Raw genomic sequence first — 25202 nt, 5'->3', positions numbered from 1 at the left:
GATTTGGCAGCACTTGCGACACCGGGGGCCCGGGTTCGATTCTGGCTGCGGATTAGGCGCGGGTCTGTGTGCGCGCTCTGCCCTGTCTCCCACTCGCATCTGCTCCCTCCCTCGCTATTACACCCCGCTCTCCCGCTTCCTGTTCCTGTGGGGGGATGAGGAGTTGACCATTTACGGGTGTCTCTGTTGAATCGAGAATTTCATTGCTCATTCGTATTCATACATGAGGCTGAAGAATTCCATTGCCTTAAAATTAGCAGAATAGTGAAATTCGACTCAAACTATCATCGTTGTGTTCCAGTCTGGAATACATTAATTTTACTATAATGTGAGCACACGGCACCCCGTTCCTCAGATTAAATATTTTTAAACCTAGATTATGAATAAAGATAAGTATTTTACACAGTTTCTTCAGCCAGCGCTTTGTTCGCTTTTTCTTTATGGTGTATGACCTTTGACAAATCCCATGATTCCTTACGTTATTCGGAATACTGAACTCGCTTATGTCGTCATGTCAAATGAAGTACCAGCCCTCACTTAGCTTTAGGCTCCTGTTGATTTTAAAGCAAATAAAAGGAAAACAATACTTACATTTAAAAAATCTACAAGAGCGCTATAAAGCTTGCTTGACCTGCATAATAAATATAGGGAGTTAGGCAAAAATTGACAATAGGTGCAGGAGTAGGCCATTCGGCCCTTCAGCCATTCAATGTAATCATGACTGATCATCCCCAATCAGTACCCCATTTCTGCCTTCTCCCCATATCCCCTGACTCCGCTATCTTTAAGAGCCCTATCTTGCTCTCTCTTGAAAGTATCCAGAGAACGGGCCTCCACCGCCCTCTGAGGCAGAGAAATCCACAGACTCACAACTCTCTGTGAGAAAAAGTGTTTCCTCGTCTCCGTTCTAAATGGCTTACCCCTTATTCTTAGACTGTGGCCCCTGGTTTTGGACTCCCCCAACATCGGGAACATGTTTCCTGCCTCTAGCGTGTCCAAATCCTTAACAATCTTATGTGTTTCAATAAGATACCCTCTCATCCTTCTAAACTCCAGAGTGTACAAGGCCAGCCGCTCCATTCTCTGACAGTCCCGCCATCCCGGGATTTAACCTTGTAAACCTATGCTGCACTCCCTCAATAGCAAGAATGTCCTTCCTCAAATTAGGGGACCAAAACTGCACACAATACTCCAGGTGTGGTCTCACTAGGGCCCTGTACAACTGCAAAGGACCTCTTTGCTCCTATACTCGACTCCTCTTGTTATAAAGGCTGACATGCCATTCGCTTTCTTCCCTGCCTGCTGTACCTGCATGATTACTTTCATAGACTGATGAACAAGGACCCCCAGATCCCATTGTACTTCCCCTTTTCCCTACTTGACGTCATTTAGATAGTAATCTGTCTTCCTGTTTTTGCTACCAAAGTGGATAACCTCACATTTATCTGCATTAAACTTCATCTGCCATGCATCTGCCCACTCCCCCAACCTGTCCAAGTCACCCAGCATTCTCATAGCATCCTCCTCACAGTTCACACTGCCACCCAGCTTTGTGTCATCTGCAAATTTGTTTATGTTACTTTGAATCTATTCATCTAAATCATTGATGTATATTGTAAGTAGCTGCGGTCCCAGCACCGAGCCTTGCGGTACCCCACTAGTCACTGCCTGCCATTCTGAAAGGGACCAGTTAATCCTTACTCTTTGTTTCCTGTCTGCTAATCAATTTTCTATCCATCTCAGCACTCTACCCCCAATACTATGTGCCCTAATTTTTCCCACTAATCTCCTATGTGGGACCTTATCTAATGCTTTCTGAAAGTCCAGGTACACTGCATCCACTGGCTCTCCCTTGTCCATTTTCCCAGTTATATCCTCAAAAGTCCTTGAGGGTAACCATCTCTGGAATACAACTGGTGCATCGTGCTAGTGAGGGTATGGATTGAAAAGAGAGGGTGCTCTCTTTTCAATCCATACCCTTTCAGGTATGGATTCAGGTACGGGTCCCTTTCAGAATGGCAGAGAAGGATACCAGGTAATATCCTTGTAAATTGTTTCTGCACCCTAAATCACATCCAACCTATAGTTTTTCAACCCCAAATACACACAGTACTTCCTCTGCAGCCTGACAAACAGTTTGTATGACAGTAACATGACTTCCCAAATGTTCGTGTAAACCACAAAGTTCTGGAGTGACTCATCAGGCTTCGCAACATCTATCTATGGAGGACATGGACAGTTGATCTTTTGGGTTTAGGGAGCCTTCTTGATCCAAAATGTTGCATATCCATCTCCTCCAGAGCTGCTGCCTGACATTTTGTGTTTTACTCAAGATTCTAGCATCTGTAGTTTCTTCTGTCTCCAATGTAGTCTCCAATATAGCCTCCAAAGCCTCAGCTGCTTCAGGCATGCTTGCCATATGTCATACAGGGAACTATGTACTTGTGCTTCACTCGCAATTCAACAACATTGCCCGTGGCCCTGCCATTCAATGTGAATGTCCAGGCCTGAGTGTAACTCGTCAAAATGCATCACTTTTTATTTCCCTGGATTAAATTACAGCTGCCGTTCCTTTGCCCACTTTCCCAGTAGATCTGTATCTGATTGTAACCTTTCGCAATCTCCTTTAAGGGCCTGTCCCACTTAGGCTTTTTTTTAGGAGACTACAGGTGACTAGGCTGTTGCCACATGGTCACCAGGGTGTCGCCTGTATGGTTGTGAGTAGTCGCCTCAGTCGCCCAAAGAGTTGTAGCGTCTTTCTGGTCACCGCTGGATTTTCAATATGCTCAAAAAATTTCGGCGACAGTGGGTTGACGCCAATGATCGTAGCTTGACTTCTCCTGACATAAGTGTTGTTGTAGGTTGTTGCCAGGTGACGTAGGTTGTCGCCGGTGCTGACTTCGGTGAATTTCATTGGCGACTACCTACATCAACTGGCGACAGGTACCTGCAACTGAATTGTCTTCAGTTGTCGCCGACAGGATCGTAGCTTGTCGCGGGTGGACGTAGGTTGACTTTGTTTTGTTGTAGTTTGTCGCCTGTATAGTCATAGGTTGTCGTAGGTGGACGTCTTAATGGGTCGCCAGTTATCGGTTGCTTGACATCGATTAAGTGGTAGGTAGTGGTAGCTTGTCGTAGACATTGTCGTGGGGGGTCCAGTTGCCGTTTTTTCAGTGACCTGCTACGACTATGACAGTCGCCCAAAAAGGGACAGGCCCTTTACTATCCACTTTGCCACCAATTTTGCTTTCCTCTGGAAACTGGCTAATCATACCACCTGTATTAGATTTTAGAGAGAGAGCGTGGAAACAGGCCTTATGGCTCACCGTGTCAACACTGACCAGCTTTCACCTGATACGCTAACACTATTCTACACACAAAGGACAATTTACGATCTTACTGAAGACAACCTACAAACCTGTATGTCTTTGGAGGGTGGGAGGAAACCGGAGCACCTGGAGAAAACCCACGCGATCACAAAGAGAGCATACAAGGTCTGTACAGATGGCCTAGTCAGGATCGAACCTGGGTGTCTGGCGGTGTAAGGAAGCAATTCTACCGCTGTGCCACTCGCATTCTCATCGAATCGTTATGTATGACACATAGTAGGGGCCCCAGCACTGATCCCCGTGGCATACCATTGGTAATAATCATCAACTTTTTTTTTTTTAAAGCACAGCACTACCACCCTGTACCTTCTGCTGCTAAGATAATTTATTATTCAATTGGCTTGATCATCCTGGATCATGTCTGTTCTAATCTTCCAGAGCAGACTTCCATGAGAGATGTTGTTGAAGGTCCTGCTCAAGTTTGTGTAGACAGTATCTGCTGCTCCTCCTTCATCAATCCCCTTGGTCATATTTTGGAAGAACTCAATCAAATTTGTGAGATTTGATTTCCAACGCACAATGCAATGCTGACTGGACCTAATTAATCTTTGCCTTTCCAAATACAAAGGGTAGTAGTTGTAGCAGCAGATTTTTATATCGTTCAAGAGATTACTCCCTCTAGCTGCTAAATGGAATACATGGTTAAGGGGAATGTCTTTATACGCATGCGAGCTCACCGTCAGAGACCTTCAGAGCTTCTTCACAGATAAGTCTTCAAAACACAGTCCTTTGATTAATAAATTCTTTATTGTTGATAAAAAGCAATAAGATACATCCAAACTTCTTCCGATTTGTACACTATAAACTTCCTCGAACTCCAGCCTATTGCATTAAACGTTAGAAAACTCATCGTGCCTCCGGGGGGGGGGGGGGAGGAGGAGGGAGTGGTGGGGGGGTGACGTCACTCGCAGCGCGAGCAAGACACTCGCAGAGCAAGCAAAACGGCAGCAAGTAGATCCATTGTGACGTCATCAGCGAAAGAGCCAGTTTATTTTCATATTTGTGAATATTTCATAAATAACTCGAGAACTAAAACATTAATTTTTCAGATAAGGCGATTGTGGACTCCACAGTAAAAATCTCTACCAGAGTGTTTTTTTGAGAAGACGTGATTACACACAAACAACACATACACACACGCAAATAAATACACATCCAAGATACGTCCCCTCAAAGCGCGGTTGCGGGGGGGGGGGGGGGGGCATCACACACACACTAACCACCCCCCAGACACACACACTAACCACCACCCCATACACACACACACTAACCACCCCCACCCCCCCATACACACACACACTAACCACCCCCCTTGATATTATATTAATATTATTAATTCGCTCCTTTTACCCCCATCCCCACCCTATCCACTCGCTCATAGCCCCCAACTCGCAGGTGCGGCTTGAGAGGGAGAGGGCAGGGGCAGAGAGAGGACGGGCAGGGAAGAGAGAGGACAGGGGCAGAGGAATAGAGAGGGCAGGGGCAGCGGGAGAGAGAGGGCAGAGGGGGGGGCGGGCAGGAGCAGAGGGAAGGTAGGGCAGAGGGAGAGAGAGGGCAGGGGCAGAGGGAGGGGGAGAGGGGGCAGGGGCAGAGGGAGAGAGGGTAGGGGGAGAGGGGGCTGGGGCAGAGGGAGAGACAGGGCAGAGGGGAGAGAGGGAGAGGGTGGACTGGGGCAGAGAGAGCTGTGGCAGAGAGAGGGCAGGGGCAGAGGGAGGGGGAGCAGAGGGAGAGAGGCAGGGGCAGAGGGACGGGAGGGGCAGAGGGATGGCATAGGCAGATGGAGAGGGAGGACAGGGGCCGAGGAAGCGAGAGGACAGGGGCAGAGGAAGAGAGAGGGCAGGGGCAGAGGGAGAGAGATGGCAGGGGCAGAGGGAGGGTAGGGGCAGAGGGAGGGCAGGGACAGAAGGAGGGCAATGGCACGGGCAGAGGGGAGGGCAGGGGACAGAGGGAGCGAGGGGGGCAGAGAAGGAGGGGGGGTAGAGTTTGAGGGGTGGGGTGGGGGGGAGGCGCGCTGCATCACAGCGGCGGGCTGGTTCCCGAACGCAATAGTCCTGCACTCCAGCTTCGGGCTCCAGCTCCAGCTGCAGCTCCAGCTCTAGCTCCTGGCTCCAGCTGCAGGCTCCACGCGCCAGAGCGAGGCCGGGGGGGGGGGGGGGGGGGGGGGGGGGAGAAGGTCTTCAGCTATGATCTTTGGTGTCAGTCCAAGGCCCGACTTGCTTGTTCTTTGTGCGTCTCTTTTGGGCAGGCAGCGAGCGGCCGGGCGACGTCTCTCGCAGCGCGTGGAACACAATGCGCAGACCCATTGTGACGTCATCAGCCAAAGCCAGCCAGTTTTATTTTCAAAGTTTCTTCAGATTTTTGAACATTTTGATTAACAACTCGAGAAATTATGCATGAATTTTTCAGATGAGGCAATTTCGGAGTCCACGGGATAAATCTCTACCGGAATATGTAAAAACTTTACCGTTACCGCGTCGTTTATTCGCGATATAGCTTGTGTTAACTATTGTTCATCAATGAAACCCAAGATATCCTTCAAGTCTTAGAAATAACTTTTCTTTGTCTCATTACTTGTAGTTTAACTTTGTCGGTAAACTACTGGGACCACGTGGTAATTCTTTGAAGCGATTACAGGAAGAAACACTGACAAAGATGTCCATTTTGGGTAAAGGATCCATGCGGGACAAAGCAAAGGTAAGATTTAATAATGTGTAGCACAGAAAGGCAAAATTGGTTCAACTTTTTCTGATTTGCCTTTCTTCCCCTCCCTGTAAATGCTCTTGGTTTATTATGGATATGTGTATGTTTATAGCGTGAAAGATTAATTTGTACAATGCAGTAATTTCTTACAGCTGTTTGTTGAGATTAGACCCCCCTGTCTTTGATTTAAAAATGGCATCCACAAAATTTGAAAATTGAGGATCACCATAAGATTTTCAATTTAAAAATCAATCTCTTGCCAGGAATTAAGCATAATAACATTAGCAAATCCATGAGAAAAACATGATCAATTATTTGTATACTTGCCCAAATGATAATGCTTTAGACGATAAAGCACTGTGTGAAAGGATCATCACTTGTCGGGTGACCTAATATCATGAGTAATATTAAAAAAGTTTTCTGTTTCTGATATGTTTGCCTCAATAAAATTTGATTATTCAGGACCAGCACTGGGTAAAAGTAATGCTATTTAAGCACGTAGCTACTTGGAAGAAAATTTGGCAGTGATTTGCCATTGGAAAAGATTACTCGAGGTCATCTTAAAAACAATAAGCTTCTTTACTGAAGAGAGAAACCCCAAGTGGGGAGGGTTTGTGTAGAATTGGGAGACAGCAAGTGGGCGATACATAGAGGCAGATATATATACAGGAGAAAGAGGGATAGGTGGAGCCAAAGGAGTAAATGGAGACAAAAAAGGGAGGAAATGCTGGGATTTGCGTAATAAGGAAGTGATGGAAACCAGATAAGGATGGGATGATGGTCAGATAGAGTTAATTGGGGATGGGGTAGGACACTCAGCAGGTACAGTGTATGGGTGATTGGCAGATGGAACTAAGAGGAGGAGAGGAGAACCTGGGTGGAACAGTAGAAGAGAGAAAGAAGCACAAGATTGCAAGTTACCAGAAATTGGAAAGTTCAATATTCATACCATTGGGTTGTAGACTACCTAGGTGGAGTATGATGTGTTTATGAAGGAACTGCAGATGCTGGTTTAAACTGAAGATAGACACAAAAAGCTGGAGTAATTCAGGAATATGAAGTGTTGTTCTAGTGTGTGTTTTGCATGCCCCTGGCAATGAAGAAGACCAAGGACAAACATATCAGTAAGGTAATAAGACGGGGAGTTGGTATGAAATCATGAGCTCAGGATTATTGCTGCAGACAGAGTGCAGGTGTTCCACAAAACATTTGCTCAGTGGATGTTTGGTTTCGCCGATACAGAGGAGACCACATTGAGAGCAACAAATGCAGTAACAAAGTTGGCAGAGGTGTAGGTGAATCTTTATCTCAGCTGGAAGAGCTGTATACATCCTTGAATGGCTGAGGGAAAAGGTGTGAGGACAATTGCGGCAATTCCTTTGGACGCAGGGAAAAGTCCCAGAGGATGGGGAGGGATGAACAATCATGGCGAGAGTGGTCCCTGCAGAAAGCCAAAAGAAATGGGGAGGAGAAGATGTGACCGGTGGTGAGATCCCATTGTAGTTGGTGGAAACGGTGATAGTTGAAGGATGTGGGGGCTGTTTGGGTGAAATACAAGGACGAAGGGAACTCATTCTCTATGCAAGTTTTCAGATTGTAATGGGCACAACACCATACATACTAATCAGATTAGAGATGGTGTTTTTTATATTACAGCAATCATGATATTTTGGACAATCATCAAAGACTTGCAACCCATGATGACAACAATAATTTGCTGGCTTCTGATTGGTTGGAATGCTGGCAAAGTAGTTCAAAGGCTATTTGATTTTTTCTCAACCTAGAATAAACTGTACCTGGCATGGAAATTATTCTGACGTGCTCAATCCTCTGTGTGTAAGGGCAATTGGCACTGTGAAACAATCTATGACCTTTTTTAAAACTATTTTGTACTTCAAAACCCATTGATCATCTGATCACAACTCTGGTCAGATGCCACATTTCTTTAACTGGAGGCATAAGGAACCTGCAGATGCTGGTTTACAAAAAAAGCCATAATGTTCAAGTTCAAGTGAGTTTATTGTCATGTGTCCCTGATAGGACAATGAAATTCTTGCTTTGCTTCAGCACACAGAACATAGTAGGCATTTACTACAAAACAGATCAGTGTGTCCATATACCATTATATAAATATATACACACATGAATAAATAAATTGATAAAGTGCAAATAACAGATAATGGGTTATTAATGATCAGAGTTTTGTCGGAGCCAGGTTTAATAGCATGATGGCTGTGGGGAAGTAGCTATTCCTGAACCTGGTTGTTGCAGTCTTCAGGCTTCTGTACCTTCTACCTGAAGGCAGCAGGGATATGAGTGTGTGGCCACGATGGTGTGGGTCTTTGATGATACTGCCAGCCTTATTGAGGCAGCGACTGCGATAAATCCCCTCGCCCAGAGCCGACGATGGACTGGGCAGTGTTTACTACTTTTTGTAGTATTTTCCTCTCCATGGCGCTCAAGTTGCCGAATCAAGCCACGATGCAACCGGTCAACATGCTCTCTACTGTGCACCTGTAGAAGTTAGAGAGAGTCCTCCATGACAAACTGACTCTCCGTAATCTTCTCAGGAAGTAGAGGCGCTGATGTGCTTTCTTGATAATTGCATTAGTGTTCTCGGACCACGAAAGATCTTCAGAGATGTGCACGCCCAGGAATTTGAAGCTCTTGACCCTTTCAACCATCGACCCATTGATATAAACGGGACTGTGGGGCCCCATCCTACTCCTTCCAAAGTCCACAATCAGTTCCTTGGTTTTGCTGGTGTTGAGGGCCAGGTTATTGTGCTGGCACCATATGGACAGTTGCTCGATCTCTCTTCTATACTCTTGACTCATCCCCATCAGTGATACGTCGTACAACAGTGGTGTCGTCAACGAACTTGATGATGGAGTTCGCACTGTGACCGGCTACGCAGTCATGAGTATAGGGTGAGTACAGCAGAGGGCTGAGCACGTAGTCTTGAGGTGCTCCCGTGCTGATTGTTATCGAGGCTGACACATTTCCACCAATACGAACAAACTGTGGTCTGTGAATGAGGAAGTCGAGGATCGAATTGCAGAGGGATGCGCAGAGACCCAGTTCTGCGAGTTTGGTAACCAGCTTGGAGGGGATGATTGCATTAAATGCCGAGCTGTAATCAATGAATAACAGCCTGACATATAAGTTTTTGTTGTCCAAGTGGTCCAGAGCGGAGTGGAGGGCCCGCGAGATCGCATCCACCATTGATCTGTTGTGGCGGTAAGCGAACTGCAGTGGGTCCAGGTTTTTGTTGAGGTAGGAGTTGATTTGCTCCATGATCAACTTCTCAAAGCACTTCATCACCACAGGCGTTAGTGCCACTGGTCGATAGTCATTGAGGCACATCACCTTACTCTTCTTGGGCACTGGTATAATTGATGCCCTTTTAAAGCAGGTGGGGACCTCAGACCTCAGAATTGAGAGGTTGAAAATGTCCGTAAAAACTCCAGCCAGTTGGTCCGCACAGGTTTTTAACTCAGCGATTCAGGCCGCATCTCTGGAGAACATGGGTAGGTGATATTTCAGGTTGGGGTCTTCTGCCGACTGACTTGCTGAGTTACTCCAGCACTTTGTGTTTTTTTGTTTGTTTAACTGTTATTGGATTGAGACAATAAGCTTTAATAACAAATGCTGGAAAGACTTTGCAGGTTAAGATTCATTTGTGGAATGACAGTTAACATTTCAGATTAAGGGTCTTTGATAAGAACCTGATTGGAATGGTTAGTTTTAAGTTGCAGAGATATGGGGCAGAGATGGATAGGACAAAATGAATATATCTTGTTTGGGTGAAATCAGGGTTGCTATGGAGATTAGTTGCAGAATTCATTTGGAGAAAGGGTCGAGAGTGTGAGAGCGATATCTTCACATTTTTTAGCTGCCAAAATGAAGGATATCAATGATCTATTGAGGAATTTCCAGCTAATTAATTTCTTGGCAGTGTGTGGTTAGGCCTTGGAATATCTGAAATATAAATTTGTCCTCAACAGTATAATCACTCATTATTCCATCTCAGGTTCTGTCCACTTTAGATGTTGATAATCGGTGCTCTGACCTTACCCTTTTACTCTAATTTTGCTTTTATGATGGATTCTGCAAAACTTCTCATGCACGATACAATACAATATTGCTGAGGAGCAAAAGGACTCTGTGTAAGCAACTATTAGCACTTAGTGATTTAGTTTTGTAAATCGACATCTTGACATCCTTGTTTCTCCAATCTTTTATCAATAATCTGCACTATTAAAACAGTTTCTATCGGTAAACGCCAGGCCACCAACATGTTATTTACACCCGAATATCACTGGGTGGCAAATTATGCCATTGTCTTACTTGTAATTGCTACAACTACTTCTGAAAAGTGTATTTGCATAATCATTTTTGGCATTAAAAAATTGTGCTAAAAGCTCTAATACACTAGGTGAGCCTAATTCTCTTCAGAAAAATATTAGATCATTACAAGTCTATATCAGTCAAGTAAAGAAATAACTGATTTATTGCTAAACCCTCCAAGGTAAATATCCAGTGGGTATGTGTTATCCAGATTCCATATTAAAGATAGTTACAAGATTTTCTTTGCACCTGTATCTCACTGTACTTGGGAATTTGATAATCAATTTGACTTAACTTGACATACAAGATAATAGGCTGTGGATTTCAACATTGTGGTTTGTTTTGATGAAGGAAGAAGGTTGACAGCTGCTTCAGGAGTGTAATAAATATATTACTTAATCAAATGTGTTTCTGCAGATGCCATCTAAACTGAGCCTCTCGCACTTTTTCTGCTTATTTTTGATAATCCAATTGTCAAAATCTTGGACCTAAAAGAATTTTGCTTGAACTTCAAGCACCAAATTGATAATTGGATAAATGAATAACTTGATAGTTGGCATGGACATAGTTGTCTGAAGGGCATATTTCTTTGCTGTATGTTTCAGTGACAAAAATGGTGCCATGGTATGAGTGGAACAGCTACTGCCTGGCTGAGTCTATATTTTCTGTTAAGAAATATTCATTAGATATAATACATATTTTCCAGGACACTTCTCACATGAGTCAGTGTTGCGCTTTACGATCCAGTCACAGTTCTATTAGAAAATGTAGCGATTGCTTCGAGACCAGTCACATAAATGAATACAATCAAGTCATACACAAGTGCAAAGGTCATGCAAAGGGAAACATACCAGAGTACAGAATATGGTGCTAAAGTGTTACAGCTCAGAGAAAGTGATTTTTTTTTTAATGTGTTGCAATGAGGTAGGTTGGGAGATTAGGATAATTCCTTTAATATATCAGTGGTCCTTTCAATAGTCTGATAACAGCAAGGAGGATGCTATTTTGGTGTTTCTGAATCTGGTGATATTTGCTTTCAAGCTTTTATATCTTCTGCCTAATGGAAAAGGGGTTGATTGGGCAGTAATTAGTCCTTGATTTTTTTCAGTTACTTTCCTGAAGCAGCGTGAAGTGTAGATGGAATTGATTTGGGGGGTGGTGAGGTTGAGGGGGCTGGTTTATGTGATGGACTGGGCTGCATCCACAACATTGTAATTTCTTGCGGTCTTGTGCAGTTCTCTTGCCAAATCAACTTGTGATTCATCCCGATAGGATGTCTTCAATGACGCATCTAGAAATTAGTAAGAATTGTTAGGAACATGCCAAATTTCATGAGTGTTCTAAGGAAGCAGAGTATTGGTGTGCTTTATTGGCTGCAGCATCAATGTGTTTTGACCATGACAAATTATTGGTGATATTTACACCCTGCAGCCTGAATCTCCCAGCTATCTCCAATTGAGCACCACCCCATTTCCTGAAGTCAATGACTAGATCCTTTGTCTTGTTGACATTGAGGGTGAGGTGATACTCTTGATACCATATTACTGAGCTCTCTATCTTCTTCCTATACTCCATCTTGTCATTGATATTCGGCCCACTCGGGCGGCGTCATCTGCAAACTTATACATGGAAGGTACACAAAAATGCTGGAGAAACTCAGCGGGTGCAGCAGCATCTATGGAGCGAAGGAGATAGGCAACGTTTCGGGCCGAAAATCCTTCTTCAGAGATCAGTCTGAAGAAGGGTTTCGGCCCGAAACGTTGCCTATCTCCTTCGCTCCATAGATGCTGCTGCACCCGCTGAGTTTCTCCAGCATTTTTGTGTACCTTCGATTTTCCAGCATCTGCAGTTCCTTCTTAAACAACTTATACATGGAGTTAGGGCAGAATTTGGCCGCACAGCCGTAAGTTTACAAGAACTCTAGTAAGGAGCTGAGAACACTTGCGGGACACCATCATCTGACATTTGAAAGTTGATTTTTTTTCATATCCTCCCGTTCAACAGGAAGAGGAATTACGGAAGAGTGGTGAATCTAAATATGCACATCTTAACGAGGATTTGCATGTACTGATCGAAGTATTTGCGCCACCATCGGAGGCCTATGCTAGAATGGGTCATGCTTTAGACGAAGTGAAGAAATTTCTCATACCGGTTGGTATTCAAATTCATATTCTCATCTCTTGGTTCATTTGGTTTTAAGATGGTTCTGTAGTATGCTTTCTCTCAAGGAGCACATCTAGTCCTGGTTATTATTTTTCTTCTGTTTATTTATTGTTAAATTGTGCTTTAGTGTGTGAACTTGCTCTGAAACATTTTCCTTGCATCTCTTCAGCTTACTTAAAACCTGCTCAAAGATTAACTCATTGATTGCCATTGGTAATTTTTTCTACATATCTAAACCCTGGTCGAACTTTTCATTAACTTTGGTAATGTTCCCTGCATTAAAGATTCATAAAAATGTACGGTGCCAGTGATTAATAATACTGATTGTTTCTTTTAAGAAAATATTACTTCTACCAACTCTAATATATTGAGAAAACAACATTTATGAATTGCTTATCAGTGAGGATGTATGATTAATATGATATAATTATTGTTACCTTATGAAAAGCTTCTTGTTGCGTTTGAAAGGACTTTACAGAAGGCCTTGCTTCGGACTGTAGTTGCCCCATTATGTAATGCATAAATGCTTCTCTTGACCACCACAATGTTATAAGAAAAATTATGATGGTGGTCATGGGTTAAGGAGCAATTTGTTGGTTAAGACAATGGAACAATTTATTTCAGTTGTTCAAATAGGGCTAAGGTAATTTGCATTTATCTAAGCAAAAGCATGTTTCATTTTTATAATGAAGGTAGGAATAAAAATTCCCAAGGAGCTTCACACAAGAAGTGAACACAGGATATTAGGACAAAAATGCCAGTCTGAGAGAAAAGGAATATAGAAATAAATGGGTTTTGAGAGAAAACCCATCGGAGGTCGGAGAGAGAAAGCTTAAAGAAGTTGTGTGAAGCAATTTTTTTTGCACAGAATGGTGCCTGGAACGAGCTGCCAGGTGTTACGGTGGAGGAAGCAGATATGATTGTGGCATTTAAGAAGCTTTAGATTTCACTTGGATATGCAGGGATTGGAGCAATATGGATCACAAATGGGCAGAGGAGATTAGTTTAACTTTGCATGTTCAGCACAGACATTGTGAAGTGAAGGGCCTGTTCTTGGGCTGCACTGTCCTGAGATCAATGGGTGGGTGAATATTCAAGCTAACATGCTCTCAGTTTTTAATCTGAAATAGCTCAGCATCTATGGAAAAAAAAAATATTTTTCAGGTATTGGTTTATTATATTCATGTGTACTGACTGAGATGTAGTGAAAAACTTTGTTTGGTGCTATCCAGTCAAATCATACAATGCATGAGTAACATCAAGTCATACATAATTATAACAGGTAGTATAAAGAGAAAAATATCAGTGCCAAATATAGTGTTACATCATTGTAGCGTTACAGTTATAAAAAACAAATACTGTCCAGAGGCAATATGAAGTGTAGATGGATTTGATTTGTTGGTGAGGGAAATTATTTGTGAGATAGTCTACGATATATCCACAACTCTCTGCAATTTCTGGCGGTCTTAGTGGCCAAACAAAGTTGTGATATAATGTTTTCCATGGTGCATCTGTAGAAATTGGTAAGTATCTTTGGAGAAATGCTGAACTTCCTTGGTCTTCTGAATGGTATGGTTTCATGACTGTAGTTTCATTGTGGTTGGTCCTGTAATAGCGTTGGTGATATTTACCCTTTGGGACTTGGCCATGGCTCCATTGATGTTAACAGGGCTCTATACACCCTCACCTTGTTTCCTGATGTCACTAACTGACTCCTTCGACTCGCTGACATTGAGGGAGAGATTGTTGTCTTGACACCATGTTACTATCTCGTTATTATTTGAGATCTGGCACACCACTGTTGTCATCTGGAAACTTGTAGACGCAGTTAGAACAGAATTTGATCGCACAGTCGTGAGTGTATAGAGAATATACTGAGAACGTATCTTTGCGGGCACTGGTGTTGAGAATTCTCGTGCAGGATATTTTGTTGCCTATCCTCATTAATTGTGCTCTGAGTCACACAGTTGAGGGCCCAGTGGCAGAGAGGGGTGCTGACTCCTATGTCCAGGTGTATGGAGATAATGTAGCTGGAATTATAGTGTTGAAGTTGGAGCTATGGTCAATTAATAGGATTCTGGCATAGAAATAGGTGTAGGAGTAGGCCATTCGGCCCTTCGAGCTAGCACCGCCATTCAATGTGATCATGGCTGATCATCCACAGTCAGTGCCCCGTTCCTGATTTCTGCCCATATCCCTTCATTCCGCTAGCCTTAAGAGGTCTATCTAACTCCAATGCATCCAGTGAATTGGATGCCTTCTGAGGCAGAAATTTCACAAATTCACAACACTCTGGGTGAAATAGTTTTTCCTCATCTCAGTTCTAAATGGCCTACCCCTTATTCTTAATATATGTCCTTGTAACCCAGATGTTCCAGAGGTGAGAGTAGGGCTAGGGAGATGGGTTCTGTCATGGACCTGTTGCGAAGGTAGGTGAATTGCCGCAGCTGTCTGGGAGACTGGAGTTAATGTGTATTGTGAATGCCTCTCAAAGCATTTCATGATGGCGGGTGTCAGATATTGGGACAGTAATCATTAAGGCAAGCTAACTTGCTTTCTTTTGCTGCAAGAATGATAGATGCCTTTTTAAAGCAGGTCAAACCTCAAAATGGAGAAGGGGAGATGTTAAGAATGTCCTTTTAATATTCCTGCCAGCTGGTCCGTGTAGCTTCTGTGAAAGCGTCCAGTGAATCCATCTGGGCCAATTGCTTTCTCTGGGTTCCCTCTCAGGAATGTTGATCTGACATCTGAGATGGTGACCATGGGCACAGGTTCAGCCAAAGTTCTTGGGGTGGATAACATCATTCCATTGACCTATTGTTTAAAGCAAGCATGGAATCCATTCAGCTCATTGAGGGAAGCATTGTTGTCAGCAATAGTGTCCCAGAGACTTCAGAAAGATATAAAATTATTTAGTCTAACTAGGAGAGAAGGTGGGGGAGGGCAGTAGGTGGAACAAAGGCAATTAGTTTTTAGCTAATTACACAAGTCGTTTTTAAGTTTATTTTCAATAGGTTCTTGCCTTAATTCTTGTTTATATGATTGGTTTAGTTTCCTGCAGGGAAAAACAATTAAAGAAAGCATTCCTCCTGCTTTTGACATACCACCACATCTATTTCTTCCTCATAGTTCTTCATGCAGTCCTGGAGCCTCTATAATTAAAACTTTATTAAAAGTCAACTCTGATATATTTAACCTTATTACGATGTTTAAATAACTATTCCACTTGTGACATATGTAAGGTGTATATAACCTGTCTTGGTGGCATTGAGAGAATTAAATGTTCTGATTTGAGTTGAACTGGATACTAAAATTGCCAACTATTTGAACTAAAGTGCTTGGGAATAAGATTAAATTCTTCTTTGTTCATAATATCTACTTCAGTGACTTTTGCAGCTTTATATATCTCACTGGGATATATTGATAACATTAAATCTAGAGCAATTTGCTCAAGTATGTTTCATTGTTGCAGTTGTGAAGTTATAAAGATAGTCTATTTTTTGAAGGATACAGTTTTCAAAATAATGCTGATTGATGGGGTGGTTATGTACTGGGGGATACTTCTATTTAACAACGAATGAACAATGTCTATTGTGTGCAGGATCTGATCATGCTGTTGTCTAATGTAGATGTCAATAATGAGACTGAAGCATTTGCAAACATCTTCACCTAGAAGTGCCACATGGATGATTCAATTTGGTTTCCTGCATGTTATCAAGAAACTGGAGAGCATTGCATAAGCAAATTTTATTGGATCAGGCATCATCCTGTTTGTGGAACTGAAGAATTGCTCTGAGCCAGGACAAAGCAGCTTACTCATTTGATTGTAATCCCATCCTACATGTGCTACCTCCATCACTGGCACATTACAGTTGCATTGTATACCATCTACAAAAAAATACATTAAGAAGATGATAGCCAGGGAGAGAGTAGACCCCTCAAGCAGGGGCGGAAATCCCGGGGGACCCAGGGGGACACGTCCCCCCCCCCCCCCGCTTTGAGATGTGGGGGACGATCCCCCCATTTTTTGTAATCCGGATTTTAAAACTCGGTGAAATCTCTGCTTTCCGCGAGACAGTGGAGGTGGGACTGATGATCGAGGGTGCCGATTGGACGAGAGAGACGTCGGTCAGCTGGCAATGGGGGCGGGACCATGATAATTCAGCGTGATGATTGGAGGAGGAAAGTGTCGGTCAGAGGCTGAAGTAGGGGGGGTGGGACTGAGGATAGAGCGCGGTGATTGGAGGACTGCCGGCACCCGTCACTAATTACTGTCCATGGGGCCCACGGCTGAAGCCTCGTGTGTGTGTGAGTGTGCGCATGTGCGCACGGCTGCCAAGAAATTGTGGTCCCCCGGTCCACTCCATGTTGAAGTGAAGATAATTCTGGGAATCAAAACGCTCGGAGATCTGTATGAATTGGGAAAATTACTATCATTTCAACAACTACAACTGAAATATAATTTGAAAAATAATCAATATTTTAAATATCTTCAAATTCGTGATTATCTGAAAAAATACACAAAAGACTATCATAACATGCCTCCAGACTTACTGGATGAAGCAATGAAGACAAAGGCGGAATCAGCGAATCTAATATCGTACTTATATAACATAATCTTAAGCATTGAAATACCCACAACTGATGGAATTAGAAGAGACTGGGAACAAGAATTAGCTATAAACATTTCAAAAGAGAGCTGGGATAATCACTTACTACAGGTGCATAAATGTTCGATCAACGTACGACATACTCTCATCCAATTCAAAACATTACATAGACTATATTATTCAAAAACTAAAATAAATAAACTCTTCCCTAATGTCTCACCCATCTGTGATAAATGTCTGTGTCAAGAAGCTACCATAGCATATTCTTTTGTTTTTTGTACAAAAATACAAAAATTCTGGAATGAAATATTTGACATCTTAACAAAATTAATTAAAATAAAACTGGTACCAAAACCAGAATGGATTATTTTTGGAATATCGGAAGGTAACCCTGAACTAAACGTGTTTCAGAAGAATTTACTCAATTACGGGCTAATAATGGGAAAAAGCTCATACTTAAATTCTGGAAAAATGCGCCTACACGAACAATAAAAATGTGGATATCAAATATGTTTGAAACACTACATCTGGAAGAGATGAGATTCCTCTTAGCAGGCAAAGCAGACCACTTCCAAAAGACGTGGTCTACGTTTTTGGAACTATTACAAGCATAAGGTGCAATAATAATTTTAAAAATAAATAAATAAATAAATAAATAAAAGGTACCAGGATCTGGCAACGGGGGGTAAAAAAAAACAAAACAACAAAAACAGACTTGGTTGGTAGTCCCCTTTCTGCGGAGTTTAATGTTATAATAGTGCGATTGTTTCTCCTTTCTTTTTCCTTCTTTTCTAGGGTCTACTTTCTTTCTTTACTTCCTTCTCTAACTTCTTTTCTAAGGGGCTTTCATTTCTTAACACTCTCCTGCACCTTTACGACTCTTGCGCACTTTATTTACTTTCTTTACTTCTATCTTTTTCTTAAAGCTCAAAAAATGAAGCGGTACAAAAAATGTATTAAGACATATGTGTTGTGTAGTATTGTAACTTACCGTACTTCTAATAAAAATAAAATAAAAAAATAAAAATAAAAAAAAGAAGTGAAGATAATTCAGGAAATTGTAGGTTATGAACCTCACATCAGTGGTAAGGAAGCTATGTAGAGGATTTGTTGGGATAGGGTTTATTGCATGCAAGAAAGAATGGGATAATTATAGCTCATAGCTTTGGTTGCGACAGGTCATGTCTTACAAACTGTTGCAGCTTTATAAAACACAGATGAGGCTGCATTTGGAGTATTGTGTACAGTACTGGTGAACCCATTACAGGAAGGATGTGAAGCCTAAGGAGAGGGTGCAAAATAGGTTTATCAGGATGCTGCCTGGATTGGAGGGTATTCATTATAAAGAGGGGTTGGATATCCTTGGATTTATTTCTGTGGAATGTCGGAGGTTGAGGAGAAACCTGATAGAATGCATAGGGCTGATAAACCTTTTTGTCTCAGGGTGGAATTGTCAAAGAGAGGGTGTAGCATTAAGGTGGGAAGGGCAAAGTTTAAAGGAGATGTGCAGGGCAAGTTTTACACTTGAGAGTAGTGGGTGATTGGCACATGTTGGCAGGAGTGGTGGTGGAGGCAATAGATATGATAAGGAGGGAGGGGGGGGATGGGGGGTGCGGAAAGGGGGGGGGGGGGCGCGGGGGTCAAGATTGTTTTATTGTCATATGTCCCAGATAGGACAATGACATTCTTGCTTGCTTGGCTGTAGGGAAGAAGCTGTTCCTAAACCAGGACGTTACAGTTTTCACGCTCCTGTACCTTCTTCCCGATGGCAATGGTGAAATGAGTGTGTGGCCAGGATGGTGTGGGTCTTTGATGATGTTGGCTGCCTTTTTGAGGCTGTTGGGGGGGGGGGGGGGGGGGGGGGGGAGGGGTGTGAATAACCGGGGAGAGGGAGGGGGAAGTGTGAATAACCCGAGGGGGGGGGTGATTAACCCGGGTAGAGGGGGGGGGGGGAGTGTGTATAACCCGGGGGGGAGGGGGGGAGGGGTGTGAATAACCCGGGGGAGGGGGGGGTGAATAACCCAGGGAGGGTGTTGGCTGCGTTTTTGAACTGGGGCCACAGCCAGCATGGAGAAGAAGCGATAACTCCAGCTCAACTCTCGCCGGGCCCAGACCGCCGATACCAGCGGCTGTAGGCCCACCGCTTGCGGCGAGAAGCGGCAACCACAGCTCAACCTCCGCCGGGCCAACTGACAGGCCCGGAACGACTGCACCAGCAGCCCCAGGCCCGTAGCTGGCGCGGAGAAGAAGCGGCAACCCCAGCTCAACTCCCGCCGGGCCAACTCACAGGCCCGGACCCCACCGCCGCTTTTGCGATGCCTCACTGCTGTCGCGGGCCTATCTTCGCGAGGCCTCACCGCCGCGGTCTCGATGCCTCCTAGATGGCCGTGTAAAACCGCAGCCTGGGTGTCGCGGGTAGAAGCCCAGGTCGAAAAAAGCGGAACGTTAATTTAAATGAGGCCTTCCCTCTGACGTCACTCGAAGCTCGTGGAATATTCTGTGTGTGAAACGGGATAGAGAGGGAGGGGGTAGAGAGGGAGGGGGAGGGGGTAGAGAGGCAGGGGGTAGAGATGCAGGGGGTAGAGAGGGAGGGGAGGACAACTTGTTCTATTTGATCTTATTTGATTGGACGCCAGGTTGATTGCATTTGTGGAAACACGTGAAGGTTGCAATCTTTAACCCCTGCCCCATTGTGATGCCATATGTAAATGACATCCATTATAATTGGACGTCTGTGAGATGCCACTGTGAAATCATCAATGAAAAGTGCTGCAATGGTCTCACACTAAAAAGCAGTAATTTTTTTTAAATAAACGCTTAAAACTTTAAAAACTTCGGTAATATAGGTTGGAATGCGACGGGAAGATGTTTATCCGGTCGAGGGGAAAAATGTGAGTAGCATGTGGCCAAGCGTTTTGGAAGAAAATACAATTAAGGAGATTAAAAGAAAGCCAACACAACCCTGCATACACACGGAATTTAGAATGTTGAGAACAAAGGGAAGAGTTTTAGTATATACTAGACCAAGTGGGACCCGTTGAGTCCCGTCCCCTCAACGAGTGGTCGCGGAGGGGGTAGCCTGCAGAGTCACACACACACACTAACAACCCCCCAAACACACATTAACCCCCCCCTTGATATTATATGAATATTATACATATGCTCCTTTTCCCCCCCCCCATACCCCGCCCTATCCACTCATGCATAGCCCCCAACCGCGCAGGCGCGGTGGGAGGGGATAGAGAGGGTGAGGGGGTAGAGAGGAGGAGGGAGGGTGAGGGGGGGTGGAGAGGGAGGGGGATAGAGATTGAGAGGTGGGTGGGCGTGCAACGTCGCAGGGGAGGGCTGGTTCCTGCACGCAATACTCCACTACTCACCCATAGGTCCCAATACTCACCACTTCCTAGAGAGGGAGGGGTAGAGAGGGAGTGGTGGTTGAGAGGGAGGAGGAGGTAGAGAGGGAGGGGGGGCATAGAGGGAGGGCTAGAGAGGAAGGGGGAGGGGGTAGAGAAGGAGGGGGGTAAAGAGGAAGTGGGGTTGGGAGGGAGGGGGATAGAGAGGGAGGGTGTAGATAGGGAGGGGGGTAGAGAGGGAGGTGTAGGACAACTTGTTCTATTTGATCTTATTTGATTGTGCAGGTTGATTGCATTCAATTAATCACGTGAAGGTTGCAATCTCCCACCCCTGCCCATTGTGATGTCATATGTAAATGAGATCCATTGTGATTGGATTGCCATGAGATGGCATTGTGACATCATCAATGGAAAGTGGTGCAAGAGTCACACTAAAAAACGACTAAAACTTTAAAAACTTCAGAAATATAGATTGGAATGCAACAGGAAAATGTTTATCCCGTCGAGGGAAAAAAAGGGAGTACATGTGAAAATGGGAAGGCTGTGGCCAAGTATTTTGGAAGAAGATATAAATTAAGCAGATTAAAAGAAAGCCAACACAACCCTGCATACACAGGGAAATTTAGAATGTTGAGAACAAAGGGATGAGTTTTAGTATATACTAGACCAAGGGAGACCCGTTGGGTCCCGTTGCCACAACGCGCGGTTGCGGAGGGGCGGGGTGCCTGCGGTATCACACAAACTAACAACCACACACACACACACACACACACACACACACACACACACACACACACACACACACACACACACACACACACACACACACACACAAACTCCTGCCTTGATATTATATTAATATTATTCATTCGCTCCTTTTCCCCATCCCCCACCCTATCCACTCACGCATAGCCCCCAACTGCACTGGCACTGCTAGAGAGGGAGGGGGGTTGAGAGGGAGGGGAGGGGGGTAGAGAGGAAGAGGGTGAGGGGTAGGGTAGGGCAAGCTGTTTCACAGAGGAGGGCTGCTCCCCGAACACAATACTCCACTACTCAACCATATGTCCCAATACTCATCACTCCTCAGAGAGGGAGGGGGGGGGGGGGCAGAGAGGGAGGGGAGGGGTAGAGTGGGAGGGGGGTAGAGGGGGAGGGGTAGAGAGGGAGGAGGTGTTGAGGGAGGGGGGTTGTTGGCTGCCTTTTTGAGGCAGCGGGAGGGAGGGTGCGGGAGGTGTAAATAACCTGGGGAAGAGTGCGAATAACCCGAGGGGAGAGTGTGAATAATCTGGGGGGGTGGGGGGGGGGTAGTGTGAATATCCCGGGGGGGTGTGAATAACCTGGGAGGGGGAAGGGGATTGTGAATAAAGCGGGGGGGAGGGGTAGGGGGCTGCTGCAGTCCCCAGTCCAGGGCCTGACTTCATCTCCGGGCAGGCCCCGACTTCAACTTTATTCCATCGGCAGCGTCTTTTTGGCGGTGAGGGTGTTGTGAATAACCGGTGAGGGAAAGTGTGAATGACTCGGGGGGGGGGGGGGGTGAATAACCCGGGGGGGGGTGGGTGAGGGGACTGAGGGTGTGAACCCGGGGGGTGTTTACTGCCTCTTGGAGCTGGGGTTTCCGATTCTTCTCAGTTCGTCCTCCGCAGTCTTTTTCGGTGATGCGGGGGGAGTGATTAACCTGGGGTGGGTGGAGTGTGAATATCTGGGGGTTGGGTGGGGGTCGGGGGGTGACATCCTCGAAGCGCATGGATGATTCTGTTTGTGAGACGGCTCTGAGCCAAGCAATTGTGATGTCATCAGTGAAATCTGGTCGTTTTAATTTCAGTCTTTTGGTGTTTATAAACTTTTTCAGTAATAAATTCGAGAAGTAAAGCATAAAATGTTCTGTGAAGGTAATCTCTGCCTAGAGGGGAAAAACCTGAATCAGAATATGTAAAAATGTTATCATTACCGCGTAGTGTTTTTGCGAAGATGTAAAGACACACACATATACACACGTACAAGATGAGAGTTTTAGAGTTGTATATATATATATATATATATATATATATATATATAAAACCCGGGGGGGGGGGGAGGGGAGTGTGAATAACCCTGGGGGGAGGGGGGGGGGGGTAGTGTGAATAACCTGGGGGAGAACGTGAATAACCCGGGTTGTTGCCTTTTTGAGTTGGGGTTCCGAACTGGTCGTGCGGAGAGAAACTCAAGCCGCGACCTATTAGTTTGCTGTGCCATCATAGCTCCTCAGAAACATTGCTTCGCTGCTGGGTCTCACTCATTTTCACTGAAACGTAAGCCTGGAAATAGACACTCCAATAGCCCCGAGTTCATCTCCGGGCTCGTCCTTTGTTCCACCAGCGGCCTTTTTATAGGCGGTGTGTTGGGTGTGAATAACCCGGGTGGGGCGGGGGTGGGGGAGAGTGTGAATAACCCAGGGTGGGGGGGAGTGTGAATAACCCGCCGGGGGGGGGAAGTGTGAATAACCCGGGGGGGAGGGGAGGGGGGGGGGGGTGACTCGAAGTGCGTGGAAGATTCTGTGTGAGATGGCTCCGAGCTGAGCCATTGTGGCATCATCAGTGAAAGCTGGTTGTTTTAATTTCAGTCTTTTGATGTTTTCAAACTTTTTTAGTAATGAGTCGAGAAATAAAGCATAAAATGTTCAGTGAAGATAAACTGCCTAGAGAGGAAAAATGTGAATCAGAAAATGTTAAAATGTTATCGTTACCGCATAGTGTTTTTGCGAAGATGTAAATATACACACGTACAAGATGAGAGTTTTAGAGTTATATATCGACCAAGTGTTGTGGGTGGGTGGGGGGGGGGGGGGGTGCCTATGGCGTCACACACACACACTATCCATCCCCCCACACACACACTAACCACCCCCCTTGATATTATATTAATATTATTCATTGGATCCTTTTACCCCATCCCATCCCTATCCACTGACGCATAGCCCCCAGCTTGCAGGCGCGTCTAGAGAGGGAGGGGGGGGTAGAGAAAGAGGGCAGAGAGAGAGTGGGCAGAGACAGAGGGAGACGGACTGAGATAGAGAGAGTGGGGGGGAGGGGGTTGGGGGAGGAGGGAGAAGGGGGCGAGGGGAGAGGGGGGGATAGAGAGGAAGGGAGAGGAGGGGGAAAGGGTGGGGAGAGGAGGGGGTAGGGGTGGAGAGGGAGGGAGGGTGTGGAGCGGGGAGAGGGTGGGAGATAAGGGGGGTACAGGGGGAGAGGGGGGGAGGAGACAGGCCGGGGATAGGGGGGGGGAGGAGGAGGGGGGGGGGGGGAGGAGGCGGGGGGGAGGAGGGGGGAGAGGGGGGAGAGGGACCCGACCAGAGACGGACCCAAGAGCACTAATACAGGGCCCGACTTGCTCGTTCTTCACTCGCAGCGCAGTTTTGTGCTTTGATCTTTGGTCTTCAGTCGACGGTCCGACTTTTGAATAACGGGTGGAGGAGGGAGGGGTGGGGTTGTGACGTCACAGCGCGAGCTGACGCAGCGCGAACAGACGGCAGGGGGAGAGGGCAGATCCATTGTGACGTCATCAGCGAAAAACAGACTTTTTAATTTCAAAGTTTGATCAGAATTGTGAACATTTTCATTAATAACTCAAGTGTGAAAAATATACATCTTCTAGATGCGCTGGGACGCATCCTCAGTGATGTGATCTGGGGTCATCGGGTGTTTCGGATCTCACAACATCAGACACCCTCGCCCAGGCGACCCAGCCGGGGTTGATCAGGCCCCGACGCGTCACAGCAGCAACCGCCCATGGATCAGCCATCTTAATAACTACTCTGCAGGGGTCGGGAGATTCTAGTGTGTGGAGGGACTGGGCTCTGTGGGGTGAGTCCTGGCCTGGCTCCTCCTGCATCTCACCAGGTTCAAGGCCTGTGCGCTGCACCTCTTTCTCCTCCGAGCATTTCATTCTCGCCTGATGGATTTTTAGGCCATGGTGTTTCATTAGGCCTTTCCGTAGCTTTATTTGGAGACTTTCTCACGAAAGACACAGACTGAGGTGCTAACCCAGCCTTTCCCGGGTGCCGTCTTTATTAAGAAATAAAGCACACCATTTTCAGATAAGGCGATTTCGGACCTACGGAGATTTCTCGGTAAATCTCTACCTGAATATGTAAAAATGTTACCATGAGTGCGTCGTTTTTTCGACAAGATTTGACAACACACAAACAAGTAAATACACACACACACACACACACGTTCAGAGTTTTATGGTGGGTCCCGTCCCCTCAACGCGCGGTTGCGGAGGGGGGTCGACTTGCAGCGTCACACACACACACACTACCCCTCCCCCCCCCCCACACTGATATATTAATATTATTCATTTGCTCCTTTTAACCCAACCCCCACCCTATCCACTCACGCATAGCCCCTAACTGTGCAGGCGAGGCTAGACAGGGAGGGTGGGGGGGTAGAAAGGGAGATGGTGAGGGGTGTAAAGAGGGAGGGGGTAGAGAGGGTGAGGGAGGGGGTAGAGTTTGAAGGGTGGGGGGGGGGTGGCGCAGTGTCACTGGAGAGGGCTGGTTCCCGAACGCAATACTCCACCACTCACCCATAGGTCCCAATACTCACCACTCCTTAGAGAGGGAAGGGGCAGAGAGGGAGGGGGTGGCAGAGAGATATGGT

At 45.4% G+C, this 25202-nt stretch overlaps 1 protein-coding gene across 10 annotated transcripts in view; it reads left to right on the top strand.

Annotated features, from left to right (window-relative positions):
- The window catches only part of khdrbs3 (KH RNA binding domain containing, signal transduction associated 3), a 206595-nt gene that overhangs the window by 73049 nt on the left and 108344 nt on the right, over positions 1-25202 (top strand). For all 10 annotated transcript variants that reach the window (XR_004411790.1, XR_004411791.1, XM_033019960.1 and 7 more), the window contains 2 exons: positions 5967-6083; positions 12444-12590. Coding sequence is in view for 8 of the 10 variants with exons in the window: in XM_033019960.1 (XP_032875851.1) it covers positions 5967-6083; positions 12444-12590 (264 nt within the window). In the remaining 2 variants the exon portion in view is untranslated. The remainder of the gene's footprint in view (positions 1-5966; positions 6084-12443; positions 12591-25202) is intronic.

This window comes from Amblyraja radiata, chromosome 4 (genome assembly GCF_010909765.2).
Source record: "Amblyraja radiata isolate CabotCenter1 chromosome 4, sAmbRad1.1.pri, whole genome shotgun sequence".
NCBI classification, from domain to species: Eukaryota; Metazoa; Chordata; class Chondrichthyes; order Rajiformes; family Rajidae; genus Amblyraja; species Amblyraja radiata.
The sequence above is the reverse complement of the archived record's forward strand: the minus strand, read 5'-3'. Positions and strand labels throughout refer to the sequence as shown.